The 12,331-nt window shown below is 36.1% G+C and overlaps 1 protein-coding gene across 1 annotated transcript in view; it reads right to left on the bottom strand.

Annotated features, from left to right (window-relative positions):
* LOC113109440 (erbin-like) overlaps positions 1 to 12,331 on the bottom strand; it is a 68,561-nt gene that overhangs the window by 11,127 nt on the left and 45,103 nt on the right. The window contains exons 9-16 of the mRNA XM_026273008.1: positions 9,998 to 10,142; positions 8,182 to 8,254; positions 7,553 to 7,572; positions 6,237 to 6,367; positions 5,958 to 6,073; positions 5,405 to 5,474; positions 3,322 to 3,421; positions 1,457 to 1,578 (exon numbers count right to left, since the gene is read on the bottom strand). Coding sequence (XP_026128793.1) covers positions 1,457 to 1,578; positions 3,322 to 3,421; positions 5,405 to 5,474; positions 5,958 to 6,073; positions 6,237 to 6,367; positions 7,553 to 7,572; positions 8,182 to 8,254; positions 9,998 to 10,142 — 777 coding nt within the window. The remainder of the gene's footprint in view (positions 1 to 1,456; positions 1,579 to 3,321; positions 3,422 to 5,404; positions 5,475 to 5,957; positions 6,074 to 6,236; positions 6,368 to 7,552; positions 7,573 to 8,181; positions 8,255 to 9,997; positions 10,143 to 12,331) is intronic.

Below are 12,331 nucleotides of genomic sequence, written 5' to 3'. Positions count from 1 at the left end.
GGACACGAGAGGGAGCGAACGAGACACAGAGGATGAACTATCAGCGAGATAGAATAAGAGCCCTGAGACAGTGAAGGCTTCCTTTTGCCTTTCTGACAGGAGTCATGTCAGGGTTAGAGATTTAATGAGATCTCCACTGCAATGCAGAGAAGCGCAGGCTACAACACGCTGACAGACCAGGTGAAACTGTTCCACTGACAGGAATCGAGACAGTATTTCCCCCCCAAAATGACAATTCTTTCATCATTTACTCATACATGTCGCTTCAAACCTGTAGGGACGACTTCCTTCTGTGGAGCAAACTAATGAATGTAGAGGGAAGCTTTTAAAAAGCACCACAGGACTATCAGAAACGTGGTCCATGTGACAAGTGCATTACATTTCTCAGGTCTTTTGAAATGAATAAAAAGCTTTGTAATAAACACACAGAAATGTGTGATTCTTTTATATTCCTAGTTTTGTATTACAGTTGATAGAAGTAAACATGTTACAGTATTAACCACTGTAAACAGACTGTCGACGTCACAATTATGGAAATGGGACCGCTGATATAAACTTGCTGTATTTTGTGTGTGCAATGAGCAGAATAACTGCAACTTTTGGTTAGAAAGCATGAAGCTCTTTCAGTCAAATCCAAAGCAATACGCAACCTTAATTCATAAATACATGAATATATATTCAAATAATATAAATTAGCTTTTATTTTTATAGTTACAATTTACATTGAAATTTAAATTATGTTTTAGTAATTTTATTATGCACTTTTGTCAGATTTATTAGTGATGTACTAGCAATTTTAAATATTTATATATAACTTTTTTTTTTTTTTTTTTTGAATTTATATATAATTTAGCTTTCATTTTCAACATTTCTAATTTGCCTTTAGGCTTTTCACCTAATATTTATATTTTATTCCAGCTTAATTTAAAAGAATAAAATCTCTTTTTAATAGTTTTTGTTTTGGCATTCATTGTGGAGCTTCACAGCTTCAAAGCGCATCAATAATAACGCATAATTAATGCATTAAAAAGCATTAAAATGCATTAAAAACAGCGGCCAGCATAGTCACAGAACATCTCCTTTAGTGTTCCACAGAGCAGTAAAAGTCATACACACTTAAATTACATGAGGCTGAGTAAATATAATGACAGAAATGTTTTATAGTGTCTAATTTGCTTGATGTAATTTGCAATGGAAAAAACAGCTTCTCTTACAAACTAACTGCAAAGATGTTTTAAAAATGATTTGCTTTTTTGTCGGGTTAGACTTAGCTCTATCTGCAATGGAGAAAAAAATCAGGAATTTGTGGCTTACATCACCTTTTCAGAAAAAATGAAAGTGTGCAATGGCTGGTTAGGACAGGACAAAACAAAAGGTGGTGAGATGGGTGATATGACAGTGCAGAAAGAGAAAATGGAGAGTGCCCCCTGGACAGAAGAGGACGGTGGGAACTGACCCGCGGGGGAGTTTCTCTCTCATCCTTGTCCTCGTCACACTCGAAGGCCACTTGTGCCCGCTGCTTGCGCTGCTCCTCCCACAGAGACGGGTTAAAGCTCTCGCTGTCGGAGTTGGGCAAATCTGAGAGAGAGAGAGAAGCCAGGAAACCATTACCAAACAATCAAAACAACAGCACTGTCATCGACCTCTGAGCTAATCCTGAGCAGATTTTGTTTTGATTCATTTCAGTGATTCAGTTCGATCAAATCAGTAAAACACTAATGCAGTGTCGCTCAACTTTGTGGATTGACAAACAGCAAAAACTAGATTTAAACTGCAAGTCTTTGCTGCAGCCTGAGCTCAATTCTTATTTGTGTTGTTTTTCCCATTCTGCCAGGCATCTGGGTGTGTCATGTAGGCGCGCAGACTTCAGACCGTTTCTAAAGCTCAATCATACTAACAAACTGAAGCGGACTCCAGAGAGCCGCAGCTCCAGTGCGTTTGCCTTCTGAAGAGTTTAGATTGAGGCTGCTAGGAAACAGGTTAAGACTTATTAATCCCATGTGTGATTTAAACAGAGAGAAAACAGTGACGTGAGCAAGCTCCGGCTGCAGGTACACATGTGACACTTAGGATTTTAAAGAGAAGTCTGAACGTCTATAAAACTACATCACAGAGTTACACAGAGGTGCACTGATTTTAGTGATTGCTTGATTAACAGTCAGTATTTAGCCACTCTGAGATTATTAGGGTAGCGGACTACTGCTGTTGTGTTTTAATAGACACAATTACTGTAAAAATCTAAATGAATAATTGAAAATGCTACTCTGAAAAATGTAAAACTACTTTCTTGATTTAGTGTCAGTGCTTACAATTGCTGTAACACTTTACAAGGTCCAATTAGTTAACATTAGTTAATGCATTATATAACAATGAGCCATGTGTCTATTACAGCATTTATTAATCTTTGTTAATGTTAGTTAATACAAATATAACTTCATATTTAGTTAATGCTAGGTCAGGTCCATTAAATAATATTGACAAATACAACTTTTTATTAGCATTAGATTAATAAGATTAAAACAAGTTTTCATTTTTAGTTCATGTTATCTAATGTAGTTAACTAAAGATAACAAATGTTAGTCAATAGTTAATGTTGTTAGTTAGTTTTTTGTTTGTTTGTTTTTTTACAGCAGCAAAATCCTACATTCACACAAACGTTTGGACTGGTTTTAAACTGATTAAGAAATCAATAAATCATATTTTATATATATATATATATATATATATATATATATATATATATATATATATATATATATATATATATATATATATGTGTGTGTGTGTATATATATATATATATATATATATATATATATATAATTTTTAGACAAGTTTCAGAAAGACATTAAGAGTGCACTTGGAATATTATACAAGTTTAATATATTGTGAATTTATATATATAAAAAAGTTATTCATTAAAATTTAACCAGAACATCTTATTTGCTATAATTAAATGTCAATAATAATAATAATAATAATAATAATAATAATAATAATAATAATAATAATATTAGTACCAATCATAATAACAACAAATTGTATTATGTAATCTAATAAATATTTATTTTGTCAAAAAGGAAAAATAAATATTTAAAATTATTGACTGCAATATCTGTTTTATATTGAATATATAAAATACATTTTACAATTTGTGGTCAGTAAGATTTAAAGGTTCAGTAAGATTCAGCTTTAAGATATATTCAAATAGAGAACAGTTCAGTCTATCTCTGGATCTTGACGTGATGTTTCAGTATAAGGCACACACTCAGAGAGGAAGCTCTAGTGACAGATGCAGGTTCAGCAGGACCAGATACTCACAGTCCTCAGTCCTGGGCTGTTGAGGGAACATGTAGTTGGTGAGCACAGTCTTGTGCGTCTCCGGATCCTCCTCTTTCTGCAGGGGAATGAGGGGCTTCGACTGGGGACAGACAAAACGATAAATAAAACACAGGATCAGTGATGATGCCTGGAGTATGACATTTCCCGTGACATTTCCCACACACAGCATGAGGACTCTGCCGGTTTAGACAGCTCTCATTACAGATTCAGGCTTTAAACTCATCTCATCTTTAATCAAATGCAGCTTTACAAAACCACACATTACAATCAATAAAGAACAGCGTGCCACCTTCATCTCGCAGTGCAATCTACATCAGCTGTCCATACTCCAGCAGAGAAACCCTCGCGGAGCGGCTGTTTCACAGAGGACTGAAGTCCCTTACCATATGCCTCATGCTGATTAGATGTGCTACCAGTGTTTTATTATTTCACAGCGCCGCTGTTCTCATGCATTCAGCTGAATCTGCTTCAGTTAGTGCTTCCTTGTGAGCTTTAAAGCCATACAGGCCTTATGAGGACATTTTTAGGCTGAACTCTTCTTTTATTTAATATGATATCTGTGCTGTGTTGAGCCTCAGAGGTGTGCTGACGGCGTGTGTGGGAGTGGAGGGGATTGTTCGATTTAATAAGCATTAGTCACAGGCTTGATGGCCACTTTCAATTACAGATCACCCACACACACACACACACACACACACACACTCTGAGCTGTGCTGAGGGGAACATCTAATCACTCTGCCAACAGCACAGACCCCGCTAAAGGACAAGCTTTCCTAGTGTACATCTGGGAAGTGTCTGTATATGAGTTCATTGTGATGCTGTGAAATATATACATTTATTACACAGACCTCAGAAATGCTCCATGTGATCAAATATTTTCTTTCATAGCTGCTAGTTTCAAGCCTTACAGCCCTTCTTTCCCCACATTTTGATTAATACATTTTTTTTTCCAGTTGTTTTTCGTTACTAGAAAAGCATTCATTAGAAATCATTTTATAAATTACTTAATATATAAACTGAAAAAGAGATATTTCTGAGCATTTTTTTTTAACTCCAATGCCTCCACTGTACAACACAATATATAAAAAGATATTATATATATATATATATATATATATATATATATATATATATATATATATATATATATATATATAATTTTCATGTAAGCTGAGATGTTAATGGTAATTATGCTGGAATTATGCCAAAGATTGTTTTATTTATCTATTTATTTACGTTTTAATTGACAGAAATAAGGTGCATTGATACACTAATTCTGTTAATATTGAAATATTAATTTTGTGATTGCAAAGCATTTAAAGTTAGATCTCATTTTTAATGACATTTTAAATTTCAATTAGAGCTAGATTATTTAATATTTTAATAATTTCATTAATTAGTTTAAATTATTTAAATATATTTAATTTATTATTTTAATAATAATGGATTTATTTCATTATTAATTACAAGTAATTTTGCTGAGTATAATATGATATGATATACGATATGATAATGATATATTACATTATATTATATTATTAGTTATTATAAGTAAGTAAGGTAGTCGTTACATTTAAGCGCTGGGTAGAGATTAAGGGATTTAAAATATAATCAGATATGTGCTTCATAAGTAATTCAAATAGCCAATAAACTAATAAAATGCATGGTAATAAGCAACTAGTTAATATTGAGAATCGATCCCTAAACTAAAGTGTTACTTGTTGTAATAGAAAAGTCCACAACTTTGTTCGATTTTACCATTTTTAAAAGACTTGTTCATAGCTTTAAATAACTCTTTTACATTTCCAGCTTGTAGATGAGCGTGGGAACCCTGTTCTACACCATAAAATGTCCATTTGCTTTGTCCATTTATTTACTTATTTAGAAAGTAGCCAAGCAGTTGTGTAATAAGCAAGATCATTTCCATTCAGCTGGTCATTAGAAATAGAAATCCCCTTCAGAGTCAATCCCTCTGCTTACATCGCAGGCCAGTTCACTCTGCTGGTGTTTATTTCACACTAATGACTGTATTTTATGCCTCGTGTAGCTGAACTTTGCCCACCTGGTTTTCAGACAGCCACATCGCGGTCATCTGGTTGAGTTTAGTGAAGCTGTAGGGAAGATTCTTCAACCTGTGAAGAACCGCAGAAACATGATTACTGTTCGACATAAGAAACAAGTGAAGACGACAGTGTGTTGAAATAAAAGAAGAGGGACATGATCCAATAAAAGAACAGTAAACTGAGAAAGAGCCTGTTATACGGTGTATCAAGGCTGCTAAATACAGCACAGAGAGCAGGAAATAGAGCTGTATTTCCAGTCTGTTGAATCACAGCCAAACGCGTCTAAGTGGCTCTCTCAGAAAAATGAGAAAGTAATGGCTCTCTCAGCCACCAGCTGCGTGACCAGGTTGGAAACGTGTGCCACTGAAAGATTTCGTAAATGAAGAGGTTGTATCCTTGGTTGCATTTATTTTTTGAATATGATTTGAACAGGGTCAGTTTGGATGAAATGTCCATGATTAAATAGTAAAGGGTGATTAGCAGGTGATGTTTCAGGATACTCTGCAGGCTACTGTGTGTGTATGAGGTGATGTTTGGGGGAAAGGGACGCACTTGTTGTCGCTGAGATTGATGACTTTGAGTTTCTGCATGTCGCCCATCTCCTCCGGCAGAGTCTCCAGCTTGTTTGAGTGCAGGAAGAGGACGGTGACGTTCTTCAAACTGCCCATCTGTCAGACGCACAAACATACAGATGAAGGGTCAACTGGGATGCAAATCAAACTTAAATCCCATCCTGCACTATTCACTGTTTTCCTTTGAAATACAAGCTATTCTGGAAGTGAAATGCCATTAGATGACGTCTTAAATAGGTGGTGCCAGGAGCGGCCTGACCTCTGGAGGCATCTGTGTGAGTAGGTTGTGGTCTGCAGCAAACGTCCGCAGGGTCACACACTGGCCGACGGTGGACGGCAGCGTCTCCATCTCATTGAAGCTGCAGTCCAGCTCATCCAGAGTCCGTGAGTCTACAGATAAAACACATGCAAGTCAAATGTGAAGCTGTTTAAAGTGATTCAAACTCAACAGCTCCCTACTGATGCACTATATAAATGTGTTATATAAGAAATCATGTGCTGGCTTTAACACAGCAAGACACATCAATCTCTACAGGCCTCTATTCAGGTGCTTCTGTGAACAACCACCTCGATTCTTTGTTTATTAAGAGTCTGACGTCAAACATTGTGTTTTTCTAGTATGACTAATATGCATAAAACCAATGAAAAGACCAAGGCTGAAAAAGTGGTTTTTGAATCTGATTTTCATTTCTGGGAAACAAACGCGTGTGCAACCGTTTATAAAGTTTTGCAAACACTGCAACTAAAAGTGTTGGATGGGCATTAAACCAGTGGACCTCAATCCTGTTTCTCAAGTAGCCCTGAAAACTTGGCAAGAGGCTAACATTCATGGCGAAGGCAATTAAACCAGCTGTCTGTGTTGACTAGAGTTTACTTAATGCATGGCATAAAAGAAATGTGTGTGTGTGAGAGAGAGAGAGAAAGAGATCAGGAGATGATGCAGCCAAGAGACTAAACTGCTAAACTGAAAACACAATGAAAATAACATTTCCATCCAACGGATTATGACTTGATGACGTTAATCAATCATGTTATGAGTCATATTTCAGAGATTAGTTATTATTGTGGTTTCTTCACTTATCTAAAATGAATTTAATGACAGTTTCAGAATCTAAATGATGCAAAAAGCTCATGTAAAATCAAATGTCTTTTATAACTAATAACATAAAACCTCAGTACAAAAAAACAAGAGAACAAAAACATGAAACAAGCAAAAACACAAACCTAAAAAACAAACAAACAGAATACTAAAAATAAATAAATAATAATAATTAGACAAAATAAAAGAACAAAATGAAAAAAAAAAAACTTAAAAAAAACAAAACAAAAAAAAAACAAGAAACCCCACATGCACAGAAGTTTGGCTCACCAAAAAATGGGGAGACCTGTTTCCAAAACACACACAAAAATAATAGATATAATATTTACTTGTTATGCAGTCATTATACAGTGGAAAATAGCAGCGTGATGGGAAAATACATTGGTACTAATGAAAATAATGCTTAATCGGGCTAGGATTAAAACAGGATCCTCGCAATCACATATCCATAATCCCTCTTGGCAGATTTTCTTAACCCCGGACTAGGAAGCCTAATCTGACATAAGGGATAACCAGCATGTTTGGAAACAAGCTCAAAGTAAGAGGTGGAGAGGATCAGGTGCAGCGGTTGGCTTCTTTTTGTGATTGATAACACCGTCTGTTTCTCTCTTCCTCGCTCTCACACACACACACACACATCAAAGCAATCCCTCTCGAGCCCGTATGGATGTGCACTTCCCTCCTTCACAGAGCCGTTACGAAGCCTTCTGTCTGTATCATGAAGTATCTTATGAGTCTGCTCATTCACAGAGTACACTCTCAAACTAATTATTGCTCTGGTTCTCATTTAAAGCTACTGTATCATTTCCTTGACTATTAAATATAAGATCACATTAGCAAGAGAATTATTTCTGAGGGATGCATCATGAGTTTTGAAAGATAATTTGTGACACTCCTATTTGACTACGCTTTCAGCTCTCATGTCCCACTTGCAGCTCACTTTGACACATTTTACAATATTTAATTTCTGCAGATTTTCCACCAAGATGAGCACAGAAAACATGAACAAGTATGCATATTTCATGGTAACATACTCATGGGTTAATGAGAACGGAGTGGCAGTTTAAGCGCAGTTGGGTTGCTGTTTAAATTGGTGCTCACTTACCCTCCTATGGTGTCAGGCAGGTACATGAGCTGGTTATCATCCACCTTCAGAGTGGTCAGCCGTTTCAGAGAGCCTGTAGGAGAAGAGAGGGTGAGTTTGTATTGCTATTGGCCATTTATACATGCAGACAGAAACTGGTCGTTCCATATCCACTTCAATCTAGACAACGAGACCATCAATCATGCACATCTTGAAGAGTTTATTAGAAACTGATTCACCGATGAAACACTCGCATGTTCAGTTCTTTCCACAGATAGGGTGCAAACGTTCCCTTGAACTTTTCCTCTCTCAATACATGGTCAGTGAAAAGGGATGCTTAGCTGTCAAAAAATAACGCTTGTCACGCTTAGGAGGCCAAGTATTTTAAGAACTGGATTAATTTCTATTTCATATGAATTTTGCAACCCTGTTACCAAAATGTTGATCTCTTTAAAATATTTACTGGTATGATAGCCATGCAACATAAATTAACATTGCTGAATAGATAGCTTTGCTGAATCATTATTTATTATTTATGTACTTATTTATATAATTTTAATTCAGTTAATTTTATTTAAAAACCACATTAGTATGGGTAACAGGGTTGAATATTTGAAGAAAAATCATAAACCAAATGCTGGTCTGAAGTCAGAGGTAGACTGACTCCCATAAATTAAAGAAGCATTTTATGAAGTTATATGAATATGAAGATAAATACTTCTTTAAATTACAGGGTTGAAATGTTGAGCTTAACAAATGCAGTCAGCACTGCAATGAATGAGATTATTTCCCACAATACTGTAAAAAAATTTATAAAAAAGGATGGTACTTCTTGGGTGCCATACTTTTATATATTACATTTTGTTTTATTTATCTTTGGTGAAAATATGAAGTAACAGGGTTGAATGCAAAATTATAAGAGACAGCTACACGTTATGTTTTTGGTAATTAAAATGAACTGAATAACAACAATTAATAAAATACTGTTTTGGCCATGATGAAATTTATGCAATTACATATACGTTATCAAAAAGATGATGTTTAACTATGTTAATTATTCAATAGTCAAGAGTGTCAAAACCAATGGTGAAGCAGGTCAGATTCACCATATTAAAGGAAAAGTTCGCACAAAATTTAAAATTACATCATTTACATCATCGTTTCTTTCTTATATTGAATATAAAAGAAGATATTTTGAAAAATGCTGGCAATCAAACAGTTGGTCCCCCATTGACTTCTATAGTATTTCTTTCTCTATTATGGAAGTCAATTGGAACCAATACCTTTTTGGTTCTTCAAAATATCTTACATTTTCATTTTTGGGTGAACAATTCCTTTAAAGTCAGATTACAGATGCTTGGTATTTAAAACTAGCCACTTCTCCTTCAAAGTTTGGTCAGTAAGGTAGATAATAGCTAAATCAAACTCAAAAAGCCTCAAAAATATCATTAGACACCAAAGTGCATTGGATTCATGGAAATCTTTTGCAATGAAAGGCACCTCTGTGGCCCTTTCTCTGAGCTCTAAACTGGATCTCATCAAGACTGAGCTGGGAGGTATTATTTCACAGCGAGCCTCAAGGGCGGTGTGACTTGGCCACTTCAACATGACTGCTCATTAGTGGCTGTCCGACTGGGTCATTCATTAGGTAATGAGATTGTATTACTGCTCTACCAATAATCCTCCTACTCGTTTTACACATCTAACCTGATGATTTGTTAAAAGCAGATTAGAGTCGAGGCTGTTAGGAGGACATGCAAGACAAGACATCTGATTGAATTGATTTTAACGAGTACTAATCATGAATCTCATCGTTGTATTTTGGTGTGTGTTTTACCTATAGACCCTGGCAGCTGCGTCAAAGCGTTGTTGGACAGCAGTAGATCCTGCAGGTTTTCACAGCCAGATATCTGCTCATCAACCATCTCCAAATTGTTTTTGGACACGTCCAGGTAGCGGAGCTGCTTCAGTGTCCCGATCATCTGCACACACACACACGACTCGATCCATTACTCAGTTTCTGAGAAAAGTTTGTGTAATTGAGCAAAAGTGAGACGGTCACCATTCAGTTTGGCAAAAATTCATTGATTTTAAATCTCAATTTCAGTTAAATATGGTGGGTGAAGTCAGAGCCTTATACTTGTTGGCAGCACTGACATATTGCTTTTCTAGATGCTTCCTGTGAAGGGAAAAAAATGCACAGGCGCATTAGAGATGCGGAAACGGGGGACTTGAAGAGATGGAGGGATGCGGTTGAGAAATCGGTCAAGATAGATGAGTGAACCCGAGCGTGTACTGACTCAATCCATTTCTCATGCTTGAGGGCAGATCGTGTCCTGTTCTCAAACACACTCCATCCCTCTGTAGCTCCTTTCCAAGAACAGACTGAGCACTCAGAAATCCATCTAGACTAGTAATGAGATCGTCAACAACAATGCTGTGTTACCACAAACTTTTCTGTCCAGATAAGAGCACCAGGGATAGGGCTCAGATTTCTATCACAGAACCAGCTCATAACTAGTGCATTTAGGCAATCTTACTGATAGCAAACCTGGAGACACTACAGAAGCGATGAGGATAAAGAAGTAAAATAGCTTGTTCATTAATTACATAAAGTCAGATTTAATAAGATGCTCGCTTTAAATGGAAAGCTCAGTCAAAAGTTAAAATCTGTTGTTAATTCACTTACCCATCCAAGATGTAGGTGATTTTTCTTCAGCAGAACAAAAAAGACTTTTAGCTGAAACAGTGTTTCATGGTGATTCGTAAAATGCAAAAAAAGCATATACATGTAAGTCAAACTGAATACCCTTTGATCCTGATGATATATTGAGGTCTTATGAAGCGAAACCACTGGTCTGTGCAAGAAACTGAATATTATTTATATACTTACCTGTAATCCAGAGCCTCATACACAACTATTTATTGGTTTATTTAGAGTAAGAGTGTCTGTCACATGTCCATAAGTGAGTTTTGAATGAGTAACTTGTAGATATGTGCTGTTTGAATCGAGAACGGTTTCAAATGGTTCAGTTTGATTTGGTGAACTGATTCAACTACTTCATTAAAAAGAACCTGTTCAAAACAATGATTCGTTTGCAAACTGGACATTACTCTGCACCATTTGACTGAGCCAATCATTTACATTTAATAATAATAATGTTGTAAATACTGCTCAGTTTCTAGCACAGATTGACCGCTTCACTTCATAAGACCTTAATGTTTCACCGGGAGAAAAGGGTATTCATTTCATGGTGCTGGTAGACAATGACCTACATTTTTTAAATCACCTGCTAAAAATCTTTTACTGTTCTACTGAAGATTAAAGATAACTTACATCGTGGATGGCTAAAATGAGTAGTTCACCCAAATATTGTCATTAAAGGTACAGGTTGTAGGACCTGCAACTAGAGGGCGCACTATCAAAACAATAACAATCGCATGGTTTGATGACGCTAAAGAGGAGCGTGGAATGATGGGATTTGTTGTCTTCTACCCAACCGCTGACGGCCATCAATTAGACGGAGAGATTGATCATGGATTTAACACAAGTTCAACGATTTGCGCGAGTGGATAACATACAAAGTAAATGCAAAGACGCGATCAGACTATGGATCAGATGCGTCCTCGCGCTGGTCTAGAGACGCGATGCCCCGTGTTTGGCATGTATAGCCCATAATACTAATCTTGTTGATCTTTATAATAGCATACGTTTTCTGTAAAGATACGAATCAAAACAACTCACCTGTCGAGTAAAACACAAGTGAGATCGGCATCTCTTTCTAGTTGAAGTTTCTTGTGAAGCTACTTCCGCATTTGTCCACGAAACAGTTATCACCTGGTTTCTACGTCAGTAAAGGCGGTAACAAAGGGGAACTAGCATCATTGACAGGTGACTGCACTGCCCTGTGTCACTGTTTAAAATGGGAATTTTCTCATGATTTACAAGTAGTTGAAAACATAAGAGATATTGTTAGTATCACCTGGACAAAATATATAACACCAGCCTAGTGGTTTTTGGATCTTACTGCAAATATCTTACAAACTGTACCTTTAATTTCTCACCCTCATGTTGTTCTAAACTCGTAAGACCTCCTTTAAATGCGAGTAAATTTAAAAGCAAATTTTAATATTACTGTGAACTTTCCCTTAAAGGGAGCATTAGTAATAC

The sequence above is a fragment of the Carassius auratus genome, chromosome 10, assembly GCF_003368295.1.
Source record: "Carassius auratus strain Wakin chromosome 10, ASM336829v1, whole genome shotgun sequence".
NCBI classification, from domain to species: domain Eukaryota; kingdom Metazoa; phylum Chordata; class Actinopteri; order Cypriniformes; family Cyprinidae; genus Carassius; species Carassius auratus.
This window is presented reverse-complemented; position numbering and strand designations above follow the sequence as displayed.